Below are 26,168 nucleotides of genomic sequence, written 5' to 3'. Positions count from 1 at the left end.
TAGATATAGAATGTTACAAAAATTCTAATTCTATGGGTTCGAATGAGGAGGTACCACCGACACACATATTTCCAGTGTGATTCAGTTCTTGTGTTTTGAAAGGGCGTGCATGCCTGTTGACTTACATAGAAGACCACCATTCTAGTCCGCAGGAGTGGCATCTGAGTGACTTACAAATGTCCAGGGCAGGTGTGACCACTTACTGTCACATAGACGCTATACTCCTTAGCCTTCTATTCTTATAAAGAAGTGCCTGCGTGCCCTTATGGCACATACGGTACAAATTAGGTAATAGTTGAACCTTTTTCTGATTCTTATGAGCAGCAATTATATCCGACACGGGTTGGCTAGTAACCCGTATTTACTTGAACAAATTGCGTTAGAAAAATCTTGTAGATTCCCCAAGCATTAGGGCACTTACCCCTTAATGGAACATAAACTGTCACAAAAATACCCGGAACAATTCGCGTGGCGTAGCGTCACCATACCCTTCGGTACCCAGGGTTCCGGGTTCGATTCTCGACCAGATAGACCAGACATATATCTTAATGATGACTTTGGCTATCTGTTCTGGGCACCCATAGTGTTTGTTTATTCATTTTTGTGTCTGTCCATGGCATCCACGATATGAAACCCTAGTGTGGGCTTTGAGTGTAGAAAGCTTTATTAAACACTTCATCATAAAATTCCAGGTGGCTCTACAGAGAACCTGTTGGCAAACAGGAAGCCCACATATCTCCAGCTACCACCCTCGTCGTCGGGAGACAGCCTGGACGTGGAGGTCAGACGGGAGCGAGGGTACGAGAGGAGCAGAAAGTCCCAGTCCATGGTCGCGCCTAAACACAGGATGAAGTCACCTGTCCCGGCGCCCAGGATGCTAATACATCAGCAGAATGAGGTTTGTGACTTCAATCTTTTTTTTACGCTTTTACGCTTTCTACACTCACAGCCGCACACTAGGATTCCCTGTGTCGTGGGTGCTATTGACACACAAAGACAAATACACAAACACTCAGACCCAGAAACAGAAACCTAAATTCATCAATCAGATTTCTGTTTGACCGGGGATCGAACCCAGGATCTTCATCGCGTCAGACCGGTATGGTGACCGCTTCGCCACGCGGGTCGACATACTGATATTGAAGTCGGTAGAACCCTCTGTGGTTGTAACAAATATGGCAAAGTTTTAGAAAGTAGTTTTTCCCTTTGTGGTTCGACTCCGATATAACCACCGACACACCTATTTCTGCCTAATAACAGCAGTGTTACGCGATGCTGTGTACTGGTTTAAAGTCTGGTATGGAAGTCATACTTTTCGAGGACTAATACCCCTGAGGACTAAGCTGGAACGCCTCGGAAAAGTATGTCTCCATTACCCGACCCTTCAACCCAGAACACAGCGCTTACTACTGCTGTTATTACGCAGAATATGTTGCAAACTGCATCTTAAAAACTTTTTTGCAGACAGAACATTTTAGACCCGCGTGGCGGAGCGGTCACCATACCGGTCTGACACGCAAAGGGTCCCGGGTTCGATCCCCGGACAGACAGATATCTAAATGATGAATTTAGATTTGTGTTTCTGGGTCTGGGTGTTTGTGTATTCGTCTATGTGTGTGTCCATGGCACCCACGACACAGGGAATCCTAGTGTGGGGCTGTGAGTGTAGAAAGAGTTTTTTTTTTTGCCGATTCATTATAATATATCAGTGCAGTCCCTACGACAGGCATTCCAATTTAGTATTCAAGGGCAGCGATAAAACTGTGTGAGTGGGTGTGTATGTGGGTATATTAAGTTGAAAGCATAATAATGAAAGCCTTTAGTTAAGACACTTTAGAATGGAGAGGCCTGTTAAACTTCAAACCGGAACACAGCAGTGTTAGGCTGCTGTGTTCCGGTTTGAAGGGTGTGGTAAGGGAGACAGACTTTTCCGAGGCGTTCCAGCTTAGTTCTCAGGGTAGCGGCGCATCTGTGGCCGACCTCAGGTAGGAATACCTAATCCTATCTGGGATTGATTACAGATGTCCATGGGTAGCAGTAGCCACTTACCATCAGGTAGACTGCATGCTCGTCTGATACTTCTTTAATATATAAAAAAGTGCCTTCAAGGGCAGAAAGCTCAAACATTGAAGGACAGATAGCTTAAATATTAAGGTGGGTATAGAAGGTAAAATATCTATACACTTAAGCAATCGTATTATTTTTAGTTTTATATTTATATTTTTTTATTTTATTTCTTATTTTTAGTTCCAGGCCTCAGTAATCCTAGAGTGTGCTATACGCCGCACAAAGTTTTCGGAAAACGGGAAGAAATGTAAGAAGAACTGGACCGACTGCTACATGATCCTTACACCCACCGCGCTTTACTTCTACAAGGACCAGAGGACCTACCAGGCCACGGTAAGACCAAAAACGTCAGACTTAAAAGTGCTATCAAATTTAATTAGAGATACAATTATATCTCCACGAGCTTTTGCCCGCGGCTTCGCTCGCGTTACGAAGTAATATTTGCATCACCTATTTTATCCCCTTGGGGGTTTAATTTATCAAAATCCTTTCTTAGCGGATGCCTACGTCATAACATCTACCTTCATGCCAAATTTCAGCCCGATCCGTCCAGTGGTTTGGGCTGTGCGTTGATAGATCACTATGTCAGTCACCTTTGAGTTATATATATTTAGACTGTCTGGAGTAAAAGCAAACATTAATAAAGATATCTTGTTTCATAAAATATAAAATTGACAAATTCGATCAAGTGCGAGTCGAACCTTTGCACACGAAGGGTTCCGTATCACCATTAGTATTTATTGTCATAGCAACTTTAGAAATACAAGCATTGTGAAAATTTTAAATAAAGTACCTAACTATTATGGTTTAATAGATACACAAAAAACACCGAAATATACCAGTTTGGTTTTAGGTTTATTATTATTATTATTATTTTTACTTATAATGTTTGTTGTTATAACGGCCATAGCAATATAATCGGCAATACACAGTACACTCTATACACTCTGTATTTTTTTAAATGTTTTATCTGTTACGGTTTAAGAGATAGAGAGGGTTTTGCTATGGTACCCCGACTTTGGCTCGCATTTGGCCGATTTTATTTAGGACTTTTTACTTTGTTACACTCAAAAGTATTTTTCCGTGAAACCTTGTGATTTATTTTCTATGATTTCTATTCAGAAAACACCGAAACCTCCCGGCACGCCGCCGAGCCCCACAGCGCCCCGCGGGGAACTCGTGCTTCCTCTCCGGAACGCTCACATAGTCCCGTGCATCCAGATGCACACGAGAAGGTAAATTATAACATCATAAATACATGCATGCATGCAATGTGCGCAGCTTAGTTGCAAATTTTACAATTTTAAAATGAATTCCCTTGTATCATGCGTACAACCAAAACATATTTACTTAAAGTGGTAGAACCCTTTGTGGTTTGACGTGGTAAGCGCTGATTTTTATAACTCATGCGTGTTTCCCTTCAGAAAGCACGTTAATACTTCAGTCCCGAATGTTATCATTTGCAGTTGCTACTTTGCATAAAATAAAAGGATTAAAGGTGGTAGAACTCTCAGTGGTTCGACTCCGGCGGCACCACCGCCACACCTATTTCTGCCTAATGACAGCAGAGTTAAACGCTGCTGTGTTGTGTTGAAGGGTGTGTTAAGGGAGACATATTTTTTTCAAGGCTTTCCAGCTTAGTCCTCAGAGGTAGCGCATCTGTGGTTGACCTCTAATTTTGTCTGGGATTGATTATAAATGTCAATGGGCCGCAGAAGCCACTTATTATCAGTGGATTGCATGTTCTTCTGCTACTCTTATATTATAAAAATAAAATTATTTACTTTACTAATATTATCATTACATTGCAGGTACACAAGATCCCTGGAGCTGACGGTCAGCTACGACCGGTATCTCCTGCAGGTCGACACAGAGGAGAACGCTAAGAAACTCCTCAAGTGTATAACCAATGTTATATACAAATTGGTAAGTTGCTTTTATAATATAGCAGTAGCAGACGAGCATGCAGTCCACCTGATGGTAAGTAGCTACTGCCGCACACAGACATCTGTAATTACCCCAGATAGGATTAGATATTCCTACCACATGTCGGCGCTTAGCACTGCTGTTACTAGGCAGAAACATGCGTGGCGATGGTGCCGCTGGAGTCGAACCACAAATGGTTCTACCACCTTGAACCATCACCTTCTACCATTTCTATCATATTGTAAGGCTGTCAACAAGTTAAAACTTTAAGTAGCAATCCATTTCTATCCCACTGATGGACAAAGGTTTTCTCTAAGAGTGAGGACGCCTTAGTTCACGCTACCAGCGGATTGGTAGACTTCACACACAAAAAAGTGTTTTACAGAACTTTAATTCTGGAGGCGTTATAGGAAATCTAATAGCAATGTTAAGATGTCGTGTTTTGATTATAAGAGTTCAGTAAAGTAAAGAAACATTTATGAGGCATTTCACCTTAGTTCTCAGGGGTAGAAATGCACCCATAGCAGACCTCAAGTAGGACTCCAATCCAAGGGCAGTGATTACTTATTTCAATGCTATTTAAATTTTACTACGATTACTGACGACAGAGACAAACATTTTAACAAAAACAATACTACCAACTGATCACTAATCGTGTCTTTGAAAATGTCTTGTCCAAACCATACTTATAATAAAAATCGTATTCATCATGAGTTTTCTTGGCTTCTCAGGGTCCACCAGCCATAGAAGAGTACCCGAGCCATCATTACCAGAGCAGCAATACAGACTTGGAAAGCTTAGGCCGCACCCCACCAGTCTCCAGACACGCTGACAGGAATAAACAGAAAGGTATGATCATTGTTTATTTAAGGGTCTTAAGGAACTCCTCGTGGGTCGACAGCAGCGCTATCTAGACACCTGGTGGAGACTTCTAGCATCGATTATTTGGAGGATACGGTAAGGCATGTAGACTATCCTTATTATTTATGGTAAACGAGGGCACATTAAACTGTTGATTCCTGTTGAGGTCGCTGCTTTTTATTAGACTGAAGGTTTAAAGAGCTTGCAGTCTACCTGATGGTAAGTGAACGCTGTCACCCTTGGACATCTGTCACCACGTCCATAACAAAATAACAAGGATTCTATGAGGCTGTTAGAACCAGTCTAACTACAAAAAATTATTTACAATATGGAGAAAAATAAAAGTATATAGTCCTCTCTGAAGTTGTTGCGAAGAGGTGTTGTCGTACAATTTATTATGGCGACGCGATTCATTTCTATATTCAGAGCGGACTAGCAGTTTTACGCGGACTATACAACTTTTTTAAATTACGAAAATACGGATAGGTCAAAAATAATTTAAACGCAGTTAGGCCACTCTGGTTCTAGCAACCTCCTATCTGAAGTCGATCGATAGCGTTGCCTTTCCTAAAGGCTGAGATAGTCGTCTATTATATAAGTCTGGGTCCACACCCATCCAACAAAATTGAAGAATGCTCCAAATTAGAAATATCTGCTAGATACTGCTTTTCCCATATAGGATAGGTGGAGGAAGGTCCGACTGGTCCCAACTTATTTTTTTTAATCCATAAGATCAATAATATAAGGTATATATAAGATAAGGTATAGTCCGCGCCAAACTGCTAGTCCGCTCTGAAGTTGTTGCAAGCAGATGTAGCCATACAATCTGCTATGGCGACGCGACTCATTTCTATATTCAGAGCGGACTAGCAGTTTCGTGCGGACAATACACAACTACTTTAAGGTGATAACCAGTAAAAACGGTTTAATCTGTCATCCAATGCTTTATATTAGTAGAAGATCCGAAGCTAAATCGAACTGGACCGAGCTGATAATAGAATGAAACTCATTTTATAACGAAATTAGTACATTGGGTAATACATTAAAAATGGGTTTGCTAAAAAAATCCTGGACAGGATAATTTTAATTATTTTTTGAAAAATTAATTTTCATTTTGCAGACAACCCTATATCAACGTGTTCACAATAAAACAGCGCTTCTACTGATATAAAATTTTATCTATTATCATCATGAGTGAAAGTAGTTGCCAGCGAAATACCTGTTTATACCTGACAACCCAGTAGTTCGTCCACGTAAATAATAGGCAACCCAAAGCCTGCACATTCTGTATGTTTTTAGCATTCACTCAGAATAGAATTTTCTTATTATCTTGATGTTGCAAAATTTAATTTTCAATTAAATTTTAATTTTTCAAAAAATAATTAAAATTATCCTGTCCAGGATTTTTTTAGCAAACCCATTTTTAATGTATTACCCAATGTACTAATTTCATTATAAAATGAGTTTCATTCTATTATCAGCTCGGTCCAGTTCGATTTAGCTTCGGATCTTAGACCATATGTAAAATCCAATTTATAACCGTATGATGTATGTGTACTTATATTATTATGACATGGTCATGTAATTTTAATTAAAACTTATGGCATTTAGTTTGACGTAGACAATCATATTATTTTACCAGTTTCCAATATGACCATCGGATGACGAATCCACTTCCTGTTATACACACAATATGGTGTGTTGGTTTTCCTCGTTTAGTCTTTCTCGAGTTTTTGCTGCTATTGTACTCCATTTTAAACACTCATAGACAATGCGAGCATAAATTATTTAGTTTTCAAATTATCTCTGTAATTCGTAATGAAAAAATAAGTTTTTAATCTGTGTCGTTCTTAAAATGAATAGTGTGCTGTGATTGGTGCGATTTTCGCGGGAAACTTTGACACTTTTGACTTTGACAACTTTCTCTGTGTGACAATTTGCAATCATAATTATTTCAAATCAGTTTTCATCTCAAAGTAAATAGAGTAAATAGAGTGATAGTCTTCAATTTCTGTGAAAAAGACAATATTTTTAATCAATAACAAATAGTATGGTGTAATAAATAATTATTTGAAATTTTGACATTGTACGGGCGCGCTCCACTACGCGACCACTATGTTCGTAAAACCGTTGTTGCATAATAAAACTAAGTGAAGTAAGCCTACAGTCGTTGTGATCGCCAAGTGGATCCGGAGATGGTGTTGCCCTAATGTTGAACTGTGGGTGTGACGGCTTCCGCCGGCTACGAGCATGTAAGAATAGTTAATTGGTACTGGCCAATATATCAGAATTCAGAAACGTCTGAATAAAAAAGATTCGGCTAAACATTGACGCTAACGTATAGTCCGCGCTAAACTGCTAGTCCGCTCTGAAGATGTTGTGAGCAGAGGTGTAGTCCGACAGCTAAGGCGCGGAATCTACGCCAGTAAACGTCGAACGTGGTAGACGAAACAATGGATAGATTGATTATTAATATCGGGCTACAACACGTGAAAAAAAGAATAAAAAAATAAGCCAATTACTTACTGTACCTATTAAAATGACTTAATCAAAGTGTCAAGGCGTACACATTACATAGTAAATGAAAACAAATGAGTCAGTGATAGAGTTCCGACTAATTTGATGAATCTATGCAAAATAAACAAAAATCGCTGTAGCGATAGGGAAAACAATGTTGGTTTAGATTTTTGATCTGTTTTTCCTGTCATCTGCTTTATCTTTACAAATAGACAAATACAATAGTTCAGTAACTTTTCTATTTAGTTTGTAATCAGGTATTTATGAAATTTAATTAAATGAAATAAATTGAATGAAACCACAAACGGCTTATTTTAGTAAGTTCTTTTTTTGAATTCTTGACAAATAAAAACATTTTTAGAGAAAATTTACGAATAAATAACTAATACTGCGTAATTTACGTAATAAATAAATGATTATTTCAAATATTTTAGGGAAATTTTAGCAAGGAGACGTGGCAAAACTTTTTTATATAACTATTTCAATTCTCAAAACTGGGTACATTTTCTTCTTGTTTTCTTAATAAATTTGCACTATTTTGAAGACATAATTTAGCCTTAATAACGATATTAAAATTACTTATATGAACAATATTTATGGTTTGCGAATCTGCAGATAATATAGACTTACCAAATCCACCAATGGTCCGTGGACCACAGTTTAGAAACCAAAGGTTTAGCCACAGTATATGGATATACAGTAATTTAACTCGGCCCTGACCTTGAATTAGATACCTACGGTTGCGCTGGGCACGGTAACGCGTTAGGGCTGCCTGCCTACAGTTTTTAATTACATCTGCATACTTTACTTTCTTTTTAATTTTTTGATTGTAAATGTTGTATTGTTTTTATTTAAACAAATGAATGCTATAGTTAATTATATAGAAAGTGTTGAATGAAAATGCATGTTATGTTTTTTAATATGTATATATTACGTAATAGAAACTTTTTTTATGATTGGGTACTTGACAGTTACAACAATAAAATATGAAATATGTTCGACATGATAGCTTATAAATTAACATAAATTATGCAAAATTTAGTTTAATTTTTACAATATTAAATATGTAATAATTTTTATTAGAGATGCGCCGAATAGTGGTTTCAGCGAATTTTACTGTAAAAAGTCGAGTCTATTTCAAAAGAACAAATACTAAAGCTTTTGATAAAATTATCTAATTCCTTTTTCAGCCGCAGTAAATAATTAATATTTGACGCTCTTTCTAGTTTTGGTGAAAATACCGCGGAAATAGGTGACTTTACCTTATATGCACTATCAAAATGTCGAAATATGCATGCAAATATGCACTAAAAAGGGCAAAACATGGCCAATATATGCGCTATTAGATTAACATTGTAACGCACTACAGAATAGGGCCCCTACAGAATAGTCCCTCGGCGGCATATCGCGCGAACAAACGGGTGCCGAAAGGCCGCTAAGTCACGCCCTCAGCCTTTGTTGCGCCGCGCGACGACGAATAAATACGACGCGTGCGTTGTGCAAGCAAGCCCTTCGTTTATCAACAGTTTCGAGTTTTATTTTGCGCGGGAATAATAAAAGTTGTAAATTGGTCGAAGAAATAGTTTTATTCTATTAATTCAGAAGAGGGATAACCTCAAATAACAAGCTCTGACACCTGTCTACTGAACCCAAATTACAACAATCATACGTATTTTTTTAAAATATCAAATTGTATTAATTAAAAACTAATCTAATTTAGTAGTAGTAGTACCTAGTAGATTAAGTATCTAGTATTAACATAAAAATCATTGTAATTGTCTTACCTTTCGGAGTTTCCAGGCAATTTAAAAAATGTTATATCTGGATGTGTTATTGACGAATTGAAGCAACCAAAAACAACACAATATAATCTATAACTTTTCTTCGCCATATTATTCTTGAAACAACAAAATATCTTACAAAACCGTCACATCACCCGCTCGTCACCGTGGCACATTCACGAATGTTCGTGTACCGAGTTAGTACCGGCCCGAGGCGAGTAGGCGTGGCTTGCGTTTCGTGCGTTTATATGAAGATAAAATACTGTATATCCTTATACTGTGGTTTAGCTATAGTCCGATTCATAATTAGGTGTCCAAAATGTAAACAAAGGTGTTGACCTATCAAGAAAATATGTGTCAAATGGCAATTTCTTATTTTTGACAATATTAAATTAATACATCGATAATAAAATAATAATCTAAATAAATTAAAATCAATTCACATTTTCCAATATTTATATTAACTCAATTTCATTTCATACAGTAATAATAATAAAAAACAAGATTTATGAGAGAAAATTAAATTGTGATAATGGTCACACAATCGGCATCCAAAACATTTTTTATGCCGCCATTTTTAAGTTTCGTAGTTGATATCATTCATTTTCGTGATCGTGATCGAACTCGATATTTTTTCTAGTTTTCATAGCGCGTTTTTTTAATTGTGTGCAGTTATTAAGTTTTTGTTTTATGTTGAATTTTGTGAAAGTTTTCGTTTCTTGTTAATTTGTTAAGGTTTGCAATACCTGTCATCAAATTTTGACAATGACATTTCTTAGTTTACATTTTGGACACCTAATTATGAATCAGACTATAGAGATGAACAACATTATATTTTGACGTTGCGGGCCATAATATAGACTTTTCCGACCACGTATGATCTTGGTCTATTGCCGTCAACCTATGATCATGGTCCTGTAACCATTAGCAGATATTGGAAACGTATACCGTATTACCGTAGTTGAAATCTTTGATATTAAGTTCTTAATTAAGTCAACATTTTCATTTTCGTTTATAGAGGTTTCAATATATGATCGATAAGGCTAACACGTCAATTAGGAGATAAGACGTACCACTTCTACTTTTATCAGATAAGCAAAGATATGATTACGGGCAGTACTAAAACGGCGTTGTGTGGGTTTAGTCACCTCATGTATACGAGTACTTGGTTTTAAACATATATAGACGTTAAGGAAATAGTGTAATTATTGTGATAGTGCAGTAAAAAAGATATGTTTTGATAATGGTATTGCAGTGCTAAAAGATAAATGATATTTTTTTGAGTTTTAAAAATGCGGTTCAAAAATTCGTTTTTACTTAAAAATGTCTTTGTAAGGTCTAGGAATATAACTCTATTTTAATAATTTTACTTTGAAAAGCGATAAAAACATTCATAAGTGAAACAAAAATGACTAAAGTTGATTGTTAAGTGAAATTTCATACAATTTTGAATCTTGTTGCATATGAAATGGAATTTCAATTGGTGCAAGCGGTAACGGAACATTGGAACTTTGTGGATATGAGTAAAGAGAAACCAAAAAGGAGTCCAACAGAGAAAAGTCAGCATTCGAAGCTAAAATCGTTTTTTGGCTCGCAACACTTCCTTCACAAACGTATGATAATAAAAAATAGTTTTTTTTTTAGTTTTACAAAGAAAATTAGTTTTTCCAGAATTTTGGAGGCGTCCCGCGTATTTTTTTTAACTTGAGAACAAATTCAAAACGATTATATAATAATATATAATAATTTCTTTATTTCAGACCCTTTTTTTTAGTATATATTTTCTTAAAACTATGTTAGTGTACAACAAACAAAACAAGGGGGTTAGTGTTAAAGACAACTTAGCCTATGTTAGTAAAGACAATTAAAACAAAAAACTTAAATTATAAGCCTTTGCTTTCAAAAAATATAGATAAGATTACGCATTCTTTGTTTTTCTTTATTTTTTCACGTTTTTGTGAAGTTTTTTTTTTTAATTGTGTCACGTTTAAAAACGAATATTAATATTATGTAGTTAAAGTTTTGAAGTTAGCAAACAAACAAACAAACAATCTCTTTTTCACATTTATAATATTAGTTAGGACAGTAACAACGTTATACACAAAACAAAATAAATATTATATTGTGTGAATATGATCTCATTCCGCTAAATTGGAAGTTACTCCATCATTGTATACTATTATATAAAATTCTCGTGTCACAATGTTAGTTACCGTACTCCTCCGAAATGGCTTCGGCCGAATGGCCGATTTTCACCACATTTTATATGCATATTTAGTTGGTCTGAGAATAGTTTAATATCTATTTTTCATACCACTAAGTGATAAGGGTTGTTCACCCATAACAGTTTTTCATTTATATGGCAACACAATGTTTGCCGGGTCAGCTAGTTTTAATATTTTTTTGAAATGACAGTTTTTAGAGTTATTATTATATAACGATTGACCGTAACTTATTTAATTGTTTTTTTTCGCTGTATTATATATTCGTGTTATCAACATATTGATAGTATAAGTGATAGAATATAATCGGATTCTTCTATGTTCATTATCGTTATAAAAAAAATCCAAAGATGTGTAACGTAATCACCAGACCTTTAACTTTTTCTGCATAAAAATAGCAGCGTTAAACACTGATGTGTCCTGCTTGGAAGAATGTGGTAAGGACATATTTTTCCGACGCGCACGCACTAGCAATGCATCTTTAGTCGACGTCATGTAGGAATGTCATTTTATCTGGGGTTGATTACAGATGTTCATGGTAGTAGCGACTTACCAGGCTCGTTTTCTACGTCTGCTACGTGTATTATAAAAGATGTACAAAACCGGAGAGATATGAAGTAGTAGGTACCTACATGCATTTAACATAAAACTCAAAATATTTACCTAAACTTGCAACACCCACATAAACGCCCGTAGATATCTATCACAATCTAGATAAGTCAGCTATCTGTGACATTGTGGATAACGTAATCCATTGTTATCTGTCTTCCCATACGAAATAAGCTGAGCGTGAGTTATGTTTCGTATACCTGGCGAAAATATAATATAATCCAATCAGTTTATTAACTAGTGTAATCCCGTGGTATTCACGACACTTTATGATGCTGATAATTGGATGGTCTATTTCGGCACTAATAGCACAGTATAAGGATATATCCTTATACTGTGCTAATAGGTAGCGCCATAATAAAATCGTTTGGTTCATTTCGGCACTCACTCGTTTTTTTGTTTTATTTCGGCACTAATTTACGTTGCCATACCACAGCATGTTTTAATACAACACTTTCGAAACAGTATACAATATTTCGACCCATTTAAGCTCTCGTTTTTATTTCGATTCAGTCGTATGGATGATTTCGGCACTTGCGGTACAATATACAATTGAACGGCTTATTTCTGTAGTTTCTTGCGTCGTCATAATCAAGCAATTAGTTTTGGTCCTCATTCGTGATGCAATAGAATAATACGGTCCATTTCGGCACTCGACAGCGTCGAGTCGATACTAACAGTGTGAGCAAATGGACGAACCATTGCAACATTCTCTCGTGATATCATTCACACTTGGTAGAAAGATTTCGGATTTGCCAAACAACCATTCAGACCATTTTGTAAATAACTCATGACATCATACAATCGTAGTCATTTGTTGGCGTTCGCTCTCCCTCATTATTAAACGCGTGTGTGATTTCTAAGGTTAGCATCAGATCATTTAACTTTACCATCGGTGATGACGATTCAGCTGCTTTTCGGAATCTATCCCGCACACGTTGGAGTGCCGATCGCAACTACTTTTTGACGCTTGATGCAGCAATTGAATGCGAAAAATGTGATGCAGCATTAATGCAGTCACCCAAATTCGCCTATTCGTAATTTTAGTATTGTAAGTCGCCAAAGTTGTAGCAGTGATAGCCTAGTGGTTAAGAAACGCGGCCTCTCGATCGAGGGGTCCGAGGTTCAAATCCCAGGCACGCACCTCTGATTTTCAAATTTATGTGCGTATTAAAAATTAATTATCACTTGCTTAAACGGTGAAGGAAAACATCGTGAGGAAACCTGAATACCTGAGAGATTTATAAAAAAAAATCTTAAAGGTATGTGAAGTCTACCAATACGCACTTGGCCAGTGCGGTGGACTATGGCCTAATCCTTCTCATTCTGAGAGGAGACCCGTGCCCAGCAGTGGGACAGTAATGGGTTGATGATCAAGTCGCCAAAATGTGATGTAGCATTGATATAATCGCCAGAGCGCGAATCGCCGATTCTAAAAGTAACATATCTGGTATGACCGTTACAAATCATTTGCTCACTAACAGATCGTAGAAATACTTTTAGGAAAATTAAACATTCTGAAAAGATCTTATATTTTATGCAATAAACTTATATTTATACTAAATCGTATCTACTCTGATCAGTACCAACTGTTCATTCAATGAGAATATCGGATAAATTACGTGTGGTTTCCTTATTTGCGTGTTCAATTGGGCTTATATTCGTTGTATGAAATATAAAGACTCCGACAATTAATAAGGTAAATTCAATTATAATTAAGGTATATTTAATTTTGTGTTCGTATTACGTTATGTTATTTGGTAATGGTCGATATTGTCCTGTTATAACTCGATTTTCTCTAACGATATATCTTTTGGTGTTATGGTGACGATATTATTTATCTTTACGTGATTATATTTATAGCCTGTTCGTTATGATATTGAATGTAAAACTATAGTTGTAAGTTATTTCTTTTTAACATGTTACCTTATGTCATGATTGTGTGGGTGGGTTCCTCATTCTGTTTTCTTTTGCCCCTTTCTTAGCTTCTCCCTGCAATCTTTTGCTTATTAACTCACGTTTTCCGTTCTCTTTCTCTTTTCAACACACTGTATTATCTTAATATTGGCTATTTCAGCTGGTGGGAGTAGCAATGAAGATCTCAGCGATTCGACAGAGGCTTCCATCCAGAAGTCGTATGTGAAGAGTAAACTAAGAAAGTTCTTCGCAAAGCGGCCGGCTATGGACGTTCTAGTCAAGAAAGGAATCTATAAAGGTTCGATAAGCTATCTTTAATGGTGTGAGGAGCTTTACACGAGTTTTAGATGCACTAAACGTAGAAGTAGCTGTAGTGGCCGAAATGTAGAGTGGATTATTTTTATCTTTTTTTCGTTATTTTTATCTTTTACCGCGTAGCTGATACGCGGTTGGTGTTGCTGTATTTTACGGTGCTTGGTTAATTTGATCTGAAATTAATTCTTAACAAAAGGGTAACACTAAAAATACTCACAACAATGTCGATTTTTGTATTTGAACATTATCTAATTAATACGTTTTTCTTTTAATCATGTGATGATGGTGTGCAATGACATATTTTTAAAATTTGAAAATATATTTGTGAAGACATTTTGACGAATTTATTAAAAAATGCCAGAAGATGTACATTGCTATAATTGTGGATTTTAAAGGTAAGTGTGTGAAATATTTTTGAAATGTATTGGCTTTTTAGTTGTTAATGAATAGATGTAGTTTGATCTTTGGTTTGTGTTTTATTTCATAACTGAACCCGGTTGATCCTAGTATCCTGTACGGTGGATGGTTGTAATTTAGTTATAAGAGTAGTTAGCATGGTTTTTGGTGTTATATTGGTTTGTGGTAGAGATTTTTAACTAATAACTTCCAAAATTACGAATTTGCTAAAAAGTGTTTATTCGTACCTCTTAATAAATAGTAAGTAATTATTTTAGTGCACTAAGTAGTTGTATATTGAAATTGAATAGATTGTATTGAGTATTGTTCTAGACAATTATATTTTAGACGACCGATAAAGTAGGGTTTTAACGTTTTAGTTATTTATTGTTCGCATCCGTAAGTTTGTAATTTGTAGATTTTGAATATAAAAAATATGTGAAATTAAAATATTTTTACAATAAAGGATATAAGAAAAGATAAATTATATTTTGCATAAAATATTATAAGAATATGTTATAACTATTGAATTTTCTAGTTGTAAAATAAAGAACTGAAAATGTTTATCCAAAAATGTAAATAATATCTGCATTAAAATAACATGAAAATTATTGTTAATCATAGGTAAAATAAAACGAGATTTAGTAATATATTTTATTAGAGTACTAACTGACCCGGCAAACTTTGTACCGCCTCAAATCTATTTATCAAATATATTTTATATAAAATATAGCTTATGTTACTCGTGGATAATGTAGCTTTCGAATGGTGAAAGAATTTTTAAAATCGGTCCAGTAGTTTTTGAGCCATTACAACCAAACAAATAAACGAAGGTTTCCTCTTTATAATATTAGTGTAGATAAGTTATTGTATTAAAGATCCTAAGCTATTCGTACCAGAAAAAATATCCTGTGCTCTACTTTTCTCATCATAGTCGTGTAATACACATTACAATTTTGAGTTGCAGTGTGATTTTCTACTCTCGTTTTTGTATAGGCCTAAATATTTTTATAAATCCTTTCATACTTTTTACAATGCATTACGTTGCGTATAAAATTATATGTTTGTAGACGGATACTGTATAAAATATTTACGAAGATTTTCAATTTAAAATAATATAGACTTTCTGTATGCCGTGATCTATATATTTTTGTAAAAAGACTTAGTCTAGTATTTGTTGCTTCGTATTCTACAATCTGTTTGGCAATCGGCAAAGGCAAAATATTATTAGGTTAAGTTGATCTGAATAAAAAGGCTATATTATTATTATATTTTTTTAGTCCTAAAGGACATACTATTGTAATTAATACAAAGAGAAAAAACGTGTGTTATGAACTGTCTTATACCTCTGATTTATTGAACTTGTAACTATATTAAAGAAAAAGTTTTTTTATTTTACTATTACGTTACCTATAAAGGAACATCATTGTCAGGTAAATAAAAGTCTCATAACAAAAGTAAGATTTATTTATCTTTCGTATAGATGAGCCTGTCTTCGGTCGGAAGCTGGAGGAGGTGTGTCCGACCACGGGTCCCCGGGTACCTCAGTTCGTGGTGGCGTGTGTCCGGGAGATCGAGAGCAGCGAGGAGAACATGTGCACTGATGGGTTGTACCGCGCCAGTGGGAACCTCAGCCAGGTGCAGAAGATACGATTAGAGGTGGGTTGAGGTGTTGGTTATGTTTAGGTATTTGTGTTTTCGATTTAAAGATGCTTTATTTCTCATCATAAGACATATTTCAGTTTCTCATTGTAACTTACAATGAGAAACTTAAATACTATGTTTGGATACAATGTAGGTCTGCAATTTATTCCGTGTAAATTATATGGATGTGTGTGTGTGTGTGTGTGTGTGTGTGTGACGTGTGCATGCATGCATGCGTATACATGTAAAACTATACAGTCACTTACTGTATAGTTTTACAGTCACTTACTGTATAGTTTTACATGTATACGGTGTCTTTTTATTATTCTTTTTTTAGGATATCATATCAAATCATCAAATCAGCCTTTATTTGCAAAAAGGCGTATACAATAGATAGGGCTCTTAGTTTAGTTGCGACCAGTTTTAAATGTATTTCATTTGTATATTTTTTTACGGGGATTTTATTTTCTGACACATTGTGACACATTAAAAGTTATTATTTTTATCTACATTTTTGAGTAACGTTTTCTCACATGTCTATAATCAACAGATATGTGTATTATCAACAGATATAAATAAATTTACTGTAATAATAATTACAACAACATTCCTGGACTTATATAGGTACTCCTATTCAGTTACACATAACTAATTTAGTTAATTTTCTTCCCCAGATCGACCAAAACAACCTGTCAGTGATAGAGAACAACACCGACATCCACGTGCTGACGGGCTCGCTGAAGCTGTTCTTCAGGGAGCTGAAGCAGCCGCTCATACCCTGCAACATGTTCGAACGGGTGTTGGCTGCTTGCTGTGAGTATCTTTGTGATAGACTTGTTCTATGACGTGGTTTGTGACGTCATAACGGATATAAGAAAAGATTTGTGATGTTATAACGGAGATAAGAGAAGTAGTTATGTAGTTGAGGTTATTAAAATCATTTGTAGTTTGATTATTTTTAATATTTTTACTTATATTTGCAAGGTGGTAGTACCCTTTGTGGTCAGACCCCGGAGGCACCACCGTCACATCTTTTTGTGTATAATAATAGCCGTGTTCAGCGCTGCTGTGCTCTAATTTGAAGGGTGTGGATAGGAAGACAAAAGTAGTTCTGAAGTGTGCCAACTTAGTCCTCAGAGGTAGGGACGCATCTGTGGCTGACCTCACGTAGGAATCTAATCTTATCTGGGGTTGACCACATGGGCGGCAGTAGCCATTTAACATCAGGTGCACTGCATGTTCGTCAGCTACTCCTATATTATAGAAAAAGAAACTAAGACTGGTGAATTTTGTTAAAACAGATTTTTGGCTCTTTATATTAAATGTGTGTCAGAGATTTATATATTAAATTATTATTTTCCAGCAATAAAACCACGAGAAGCGAGGATTAAGGAGTTTCGGGATATCGTGCAAGCTCTCCCCCCGTGCAACCGGGATACGCTTAAGTTCGTCCTAGAACACCTCCTAAGGTAATTACCACCCTTTTAATGTCCTCTTCTGGTAATGAATCTTGTAACTGGGGCAGATTTAAAGGTGCGCCCCTCCATCTCGACATCTTAAACAAACATTTACATCATTTAAATAATTATTTAGAAATTAATTATCGCTTGCTTAAACGGTGAAGGAAAACATCGTGAGGAAACCTGCATACCTGAGAGATATATAAAAAAAAATCTCAAAGGTATGTGAAGTCTACCAATACGCACTTGGCCAGCGCGGTGGACTATGGCCTAATCCTTCTCATTCTGAGAGGAGACCCGTGCCCAGCAGTGGGACAGTAATGGGTTGATGATGATGATGATGATGAAACATTTATTATAACATGTTCTTCTAAGCACGGAGGTAGTCATGTGTTAACTAGCGGTCCCCCATCCAGTTCTTGGCCGCGCTTGACGTTGCTTTTCTGTTTAGCAAAGACTGAAAGACAAACAGGAAATTTTCTTTTCGGTTTTGATAGGATACATATTTGACATTTTGAAGGTGGTAGAACCCTTTGTGGTTCGACTCCGGCGGCACCACCGCCACACCTATTTCTACCTAATAACAGCAGTGTTAGGCGCTGCTGTGTTCCGGTTTGAAGGGTGTGGTAAGGGAGACAGACTTTTCCGAGGCGTTTCAGCTTAGTCCTCAGGGGTAGCAACGCATCTGTGGCCGACCTCAGGTGGGTATATCTAATCCTATCTGGGGTTGATTACAGATGTCCATGGGCGGCAGTAGCCACTTACCATCAGGTGGACTGCATGCTCGTCTGCTACTTCTATATTATAAAAAAATATATACAGGGTGAATTTTTAAAACGGGCCTTTAGGGCCAAATCCGAAACTATAAGGATTAGCGAAAAATGCTGAAAGGAGTTACGAGGCCGATTTTGATTAAAAACTAAAACTGCATCATTACTTTTTTAAAATAACTTTTTCCCTAGCCGGGAATCGAACGAGTTCATTTTGAAAAAAAATGCTACCTCTATATTTTTCCACTATCTGATAGTGTTGCTTATAAGGATCAAAATCTGGAAAGTAATGATAAATGACAAACTAAAGGAAAAGCCTCAATTTTAAGAAAATACATATTTTTTCATATTAATTTGGCAGTTAAGTTCCCGCCATTCATTAATTTAAACATTTCGTGTATTAACATTTTTTGGCTCGATGTTTCTAATCGTTCGAAATGGACGTTTTGTTTCCCAATAATTTATATTTTTATGTCCGACTTAGCTAAGGTTATTTTAGGACCATTAAAATAGATTTACTTGCTATGGACGGAGTTTTGTTTAATACAGATGTAAAGTTGACAATTTGCGAGAATTACTTTTTAGAGTCAAATCCGAGTGATTACTAAAAAAAAGAGATATAGAAAATCATATTTAACGTTGAAACGAAGTTGTAAACAACAAACAATAAGAATTTACTATTTAATCAGTTCTCTATTTTCATTAATAAATAAATACTAAAAACGGCGGTAACTTATTTGCCAAACTATTACTTTCTCATACTAAGCCGTATGTCATAGTCATAACATCGAATAATTAGTTGATTAACCAACAAATTCTTCAATGGTATGACTTATGTCTGTTTCTAGAGAATTATACATAAATCATTTATTATGTATAGGGGAACCTGTTGAACCTAGGCCAGTTTTTTAGATATGTATTTTTTATTGTGATTTGCTGTACACCACACAAATCAGTTTTACATATTTTGAAAGGTCAATTATTTGGCTACTCACTAAAAAAATATCAGAAATGTATTTGTTACACTTACATATAATATTAGAAGTTTAAAAAAAATGGGAATTAGGGCCAAGGTACAACAAACCCTATGTACCTAGGCCAGTACCATGTTGTACCTTTTTTTTTTTTTTTTTTTTTTTTTTTTTTTTTTTTTTTTTTTTTTTTTTTTTGTTTACGAGGGGGAAACCTTCAAAATGTACCCGACGACGTGGGAGCGACGCCGGGTTATGTGGGATTTTTACCGCACTAAAACCCCCCCGGTGGTCGTCCTCAACGCTTGTTGGAGAACTCCGGGATCTCCGAGGGAACACAACCGGAGTCCTCCAAGCGCAATGCCCCGATCGGGCTCTACCCTGGGGGAGCACTTTTGGCTCCTCCCACACCATCTGGTGTTTACGACGGTATGCGACCACACATACCGTCGTCCTTCCCGGGGTTGCTTGCTGGACGGTCCGAGCTCCCACTCTTGCCACCCGCAACCCCGGAAGCCCCCTTTTAGTCGCCTCTTACGACAGGCAGGGGATACCGTAGCCCTATTCTACTCCCGAGACTACAGGGACAACCATGTTGTACCTAGGACACATTAAGAATTTGGAGGTAATTTAAATAAATTACTAACTTTTCTTAACAAAATCGTTTTATTGGGTCTATGCATATATTTAACAAAACAAATAAGAAATTCTAAACAAATTCAAAATAATATTTATAGCTTTTTGACACAAAATCAACTAAACAAAAGGAACTAACTTTTAATCACTTTATTGTTACATATTACAAATCAATCTTACCTTACAAATTAAAGAAAATAAAATATATAAACAATTAACTTTATAAATTTTCTATTAACTTTCTAATCAGTCATTAGGACTAGCTTTTATTAGAATGCTATCAATGTAAAAATATATTATTCAGCCTTGAGCATTTAGAAGTAATCCCAGTACTTTTGTATCTCTGGAACATGGTAAATTTCTCTGTTCTTATTAACTTTATGCGGGATTTTAATTTTTTCTATAATGTCACTTATAGGATACAGATTCAAATCCTCTTTGTCAGGCCATTTCCAGTTTTTAAGCGATTTTTGCATAGATTTCAGTAATACACCCTCTTCAGACATTGATTCTACCTTTCCTACAAAATAGGAACCTTCATATATAAATATAACATAGTCTCCAATATTGTAATTTTCTTTATTAACTTGTTCGACCTGTAGATTTTCATCCTCGCTGTTATTGTCGGAGGCACCTTCAGATGTGTCACTCGCTGAATAGTTGGTAGAATCTTCACTAGTTTCTGTTTCGGATAGAATTCTTCTTTTGATCTTTTTTGCTTTAATTAATCTGTTTTTATTCATTAACCTATTTTTTCCCGAAAGATTTGTGAACCCTGGTTGATTGAATTTAGTTGAAATCTGTTTTTTAGTCTTTATATTTTCAATTTCTTGCTTTTCTGGTGTATCGGTCAAAACTCTGGATCTTCCTTTTTGTCTCCCCTTTCGTGTTTCTTTACGAGGTTCGGCTTTTGGGTGAGGGCGTATTATAGCTGGCGATATCAACGTGTCTGATTTTTCGTATACAACTTCGAACCCTGAAGAAGTTGGCTGACTAACAGGCACCTGATCATTTCTGATGGGTGATTTTTCAGCAAGTGGACGATCAGAATAGGATGCAGGCATAAAATCAGCATCTGTGTAGATGTTTTCATTCAAAGGGTGGAAACCAGTTGAACTAAAACCTTTGCAAATATTATTTGGTGTGAAAGCAAGGGGAAAAGCTTTTCCTACTAAGCCAGCAATATCATATATAGTTAATGGTTTTCCCACATGACCTGGAGACATTAGTAACTCGTTAGCCGCTGTATTAAAATAAGACTTGAAAGGCCCAAAAACCGACTTATCTACTGGTTGCATATGATGACTAGTATGTGGATGTAAAGTAATAAGCTTCACACCATTATCTTTGGCCATTTGTATTGCGGGTACTGAAATATGACTTTCATGATTGTCCATTATGAGAATAACAGGTCGTTCTTGGGTAGGCTTTACATAATTGATAAAATGCTGGAGGAATCTCACAAACATGGACTCATTTGACCAACCGGAAGGATTTGCGCCTCCAATACTGCCTTCAGGAGCCCCGGTTAGCATAAAATCCTTAAAGTTTACACGAGGGAATATCAGCATGGGTGGGATAAAACCACCTCCTGCATTAATAGCCGCTATCATTGTAACCGTCGTTCCTCTTTCAGCACTAGTCATTGACCCAACTTGCTTCGCGCCAAGAGGTGCTAATATCTTTGGAGGAACATGGACAGTGGATAATCCAGTTTCATCTAAATTCCAGATATCTGTCGCTTTTATGTCAGAGGGACATTGAGAAAGGACTTTCTTAAAATTGTCGAACGTTAAACTAACAGTATGTTTGTTAAACGCCGAAGAGCGAGCCAAACTAGTAGCTTCAGGCTTTCTCAAAGACAATTCGTTTTGGTATCGCTTCCTAAATAATCGCAGCCAATAATCTCCGGCCATTTTGTTTGTATCCCAGCTCTTGGGGTATTTTTTTCCATTCGCTTTTGCAAATTGATAAGCAAGTATTTTCACGTCTTTTAGAGTCAATCCAAATTGCAAGTGTGCTGCGTCTTTAATATAGTCAACTAGACTTTGCTCTTCAGTGTGATCAAAAACTTGATTAACTGCAAGATTTTCGTGTAACCTGCTTACATCCTCACCTATTTCCAAGCAGTGCTTTAAATGACGACGCAAAGTGGTTCTTGGTAGCCCAAAATGTTTGGAAGCACCGAAAGTGGAGAATTTCTTCTCCTTAATCATTTTAATGGCATTTGTCAGATCATTCATATTAATAAGCGTTCTTTTCTTCTTTTCTTTACTTCTAGGCATGATTTCTGAAATAATAAATTTATTTCATTTGGAATATATTACATGAATGTGAAATAATTTAATTAAATATTTCGAAGTCCTAGGTACAACATTCAGGTTGTACCTTGGCCACTGACCAAGGAACAACTGATCGTCAGTGACCGAGGTACAACACTACTCCCACTTCAACAAAACAGTGAAATTTAAATAGTTTTGAGGTTACTTATCTCGTAAGATTTTTATTGTTTTAACGCTTGTTAAACAAAAGAACCCATAGCATATATAAAGTAACTGACTATTATAAAACTTTTAAAACTATCAGACTTTAAAATACATTAGAAATACTTACTTTTTCACCAACAAAACTTTTTAACGTCGATATCACCAAACACCGGCTTAATGGCCGTATGTGACTAACTTCACATTGAATAGTTGGTAGTGCTGTACCGAATACCATAGACAGTAGAATTTAGTATTGCGCGAATATTTGAAACGAGCCCAATGGCCTAGGTACACATAGTGCCAAGGTTCAACAGGTTCCCCTAATCCTTAAGGATTAGTATGCCAATGTATGGAAAAATACGTATTTTCTTCAAAATTTTTATTTTCCTTTAATTTGTCACATAACATTACTTCCCAGAATTTGATCCTTATAAGCGACACTATCAGATAGTGGAATAATATAGAGGGTGCATTTTTTTTCAAAATGAACTCGTTTGATTCCCGGCTAGGGAAAAAGTTATTTTAAAAAAGTAATGATGAAGTTTTGGTTTTTATCAAAATCGGCCTCGTAACTCCTTTCAGCATTTTTCGCTAATCCTTTAAGTTTCGGATTTGGCCCTGAAGGCCCGTTTTAAAAATTCACCCTGTATTTGATAAGTAAAAATTCATTCATCTAGGGCAGGGGTTCCCAAAGTGTGCGCCGCGGCGCCCTGGTGCGCCGTAGAAAGTAAAGAGGGGCGCCGTGAGTCGATCCTCTAATCATTAGACACCACAAATATTGGCGTTTTGGTCATCGATTCAAAATTATTATCCAAATTTAACATCCAAAGCATTAAAAATTTTCATTCCGTTTGCAACATCATATCTATGTGAAGCTGGGTTTCAGATGTAGCTGTGATAAAGAACAAATATCGGATTAATGTGGAGCAAGAAATGAGAATAGCAGTGTCAAGTGATATTCCCCGCTTTGAAAAACTGCGCGGAGATCACTTAGCTCACGCTTCACATTGATTTGACTGAATAAATATCGTATTTTATTTTTGTTATCCTCAAGTCTTTGTTGTTGTTTTCCGTTTAAATTATTTTATAATAACGTATTGTACAATTTCATATTGTGGTGTTTTAAATTCGTTTCGATCAACCTAAGGTAACTACTATTATTGTAGTTACCTATTTCTTTCGACTGTCTTCTTCAAATAGTTAGCTAGGACAGGGCACAGGGCGCCGTGAAAGAATATTAAACTTGTAACTGCGCCGCGGGTTACAAAAGATTGGGAACCCCTGATCTAGGGTATACATAGAAAAAACCTTACCTAAAGAAATAGGAAATTTAGATTCCTAAACAGGAAAACCTGAGTCTGGGAATAGGTTACCTTATAGTCGAAGAAGTTATCGCTTCCCCTTATAATAATTTAATTGATTTTATTTTGTAAGCCGTATCCAGGGCAAGATTAGTTTACCTGACCTTGTATTTTCATCCCCAGGGTAACGGAATACAGCGAGCGTAACAGAATGCACACGTCGAACCTGGCCATCGTGTTCGGGCCGACTCTCCTGTGGGCGCCGGCTGACAAGGTGGACAACATCGCGATCGACTGCATACAACAGAACAACGTGGTGGACATACTCCTGAACGATTTCAAGGAGATATTCGCGGAGGACGCGAAAGGGAAGAAGAAATGATACCTGTTTCGTCACATGTAGGAGTCTCGCTCGGTTTAAGTTAGTTGTCAGCTGTTATTAGACGCTGTCACAGTTGTCAGCGCTTGACAACAGATGACGTCACAGTTGTCAGCGGCTGACAATGGATGACATCAGACTTGTCAGCGGTTGACGATTGATGACGTTGTCAGTTGTTAGTGGGTGACGATTGATTACGTCACAGTTGTCAGTGGCTGACGATTGATGCAGTTGTCATCAGCTGACGACGATGCAGTTGTCGCAATATATATAGTTGACAATAGATGACCTCAGTTGTCAGCGGCTGACGATGATGCTGTTGTCGCAGTTGTCAGCGGTTGACGTTGATGACGTCGTCACAGTTGTCAACGCTCGACACTAGATGGCGTTATATGTAAGGACTGGTACGATTGTTTCGACTTCTAGACAATTTTTCTTATAATTTCAGCACTATAGAGCTTCAGAGGAATTATTTAGAAGTGTAATATACTTAAATTTATATTTAATTTTAAAGTACATGCGTTTGAATGATAGTCTGTTTGTTTTGTTTAAAAATCGCGTTATATATTTTATAAAACCGATTATTCACGAAATAATTATGAATTTACATTATTGGTTGTAAAATAAAAATATATGAGATATACTTATTATTATTATACATACGGTATACTAAATTTAAGTATACAATTGAAAATAATTAATAAAACATTATCATCATATATTTGGCTTAAAAAAAATGAAGTACAGGTGATCTCTTTTTTTCAAAGTAAATTAAATAATTTCTAGTATTATTATCAGATGGATTAAAAATTATATTCTTAATTAAATTTTATTGTATGTATACTATGAAGTAAATCTACTTATAAATACGTTGGTATTTTAATTATAAACAAAAAGACATTCGACACAAATTATTATTAGTACATAAAAAATGTTATGTAAAATCCGTAATTTATTTAAAATTCAGTATACATACAGACGGACAAAGCGTTAAGTTTTAAATAAAGACAATTTAGCATTTTTTTCTTTAGTGATTCAAAAATATTATTTTAACTTGAAAAATATTCTGTTCCAATTCTTTTTTGACTTTTGTTGTATCAGTTTTTTTTTTAATCTGACTTAAAAATTTAGTGAATTTTTGAGAAGCTAAAACATCTTTATTATGTAGAACTTTACATAATAGCTAAGTAGATTCGTGTATATCGTATTTGCATCCAATTGAGTGTTGTGATTGTAAAGCAATAACTTGTTAAGACTGGGGGCTCTAGACGGTCGCGCCTTTGAAAATAAAGTGATTTTCAAAATTTTGAAAAATAAAAAAAAAAATTAGTTTATAAAATGTCTGAAATTTTCTCTAATCATCTTGCAATTAATTAAAATATGTATATACTACTGTTACTACTTGTTGTTTGTTGTATACTGTTTCATATTACGTAAAGTCTTATTTGATTTTCTTTGTTTCGTAAAATAAGAAATATTTTTCGAAACAGTTTGAGATTCTAAGTTTGAAATCCATTTCAGTCGTTTTATGAATCAAAAATAATATCTCAAAATTTTGAATGTCATTTTAATTCCAGAGGTGCTATGTAATTAAATTTAATCAAATATAAATTATCTTGTAGCGATTTCTAGTGGTAGTGGTCGGTGTGTGATGTATTGTATTGTATTGTATATTTAAAATAAGGTATTTTTTGATTTCTGTGACGAAATTATTTTTGGGGCCAAATTTGTATATATGTGTCCTTGGTTCGTAGGCTTTGAGCCGGCTTATATTGTGCCTTAAGCGAATACAGGGTGTTTTTTAACTTCGATCTTTGAAAATATATAAAAAACGTATGTTTTATGTAAAAATAAGTTTATTGAACTAAATGTTCAATAAACTTATTGAATCCAATAAACTTATTGAATTA

The 26,168-nt window shown here is 35.6% G+C and overlaps 1 protein-coding gene across 2 annotated transcripts in view; it reads left to right on the top strand.

Moving 5' to 3' along the window:
- LOC140746080 (uncharacterized) overlaps window positions 1-25,609 on the top strand; it is a 70,141-nt gene extending 44,532 nt beyond the window's left edge. The window contains exons 4-13 of one of the 2 annotated variants that reach the window (XM_073078077.1): window positions 693-898; window positions 2,248-2,400; window positions 3,190-3,302; window positions 3,879-3,993; window positions 4,725-4,842; window positions 14,061-14,198; window positions 16,095-16,270; window positions 16,930-17,068; window positions 17,619-17,724; window positions 24,063-25,608. In XM_073078077.1, the coding sequence (XP_072934178.1) occupies window positions 693-898; window positions 2,248-2,400; window positions 3,190-3,302; window positions 3,879-3,993; window positions 4,725-4,842; window positions 14,061-14,198; window positions 16,095-16,270; window positions 16,930-17,068; window positions 17,619-17,724; window positions 24,063-24,261 (1,463 nt within the window). In that variant the 3' untranslated portion in view covers window positions 24,262-25,608. Of the gene's footprint in view, window positions 1-692; window positions 899-2,247; window positions 2,401-3,189; window positions 3,303-3,878; window positions 3,994-4,724; window positions 4,843-14,060; window positions 14,199-16,094; window positions 16,271-16,929; window positions 17,069-17,618; window positions 17,725-24,062 lie in introns of both variants that reach the window. The other variant, XM_073078078.1, reaches the window with a different exon arrangement.
- Window positions 25,610-26,168: the final 559 nt, after the last annotated feature.

This window comes from Epargyreus clarus, unplaced genomic scaffold (genome assembly GCF_041222505.1).
Source record: "Epargyreus clarus isolate Ecla_fem2 unplaced genomic scaffold, WU_Ecla_fem_2.2 ptg000012l, whole genome shotgun sequence".
NCBI lineage: Eukaryota > Metazoa > Arthropoda > Insecta > Lepidoptera > Hesperiidae > Epargyreus > Epargyreus clarus.
This window is presented reverse-complemented; position numbering and strand designations above follow the sequence as displayed.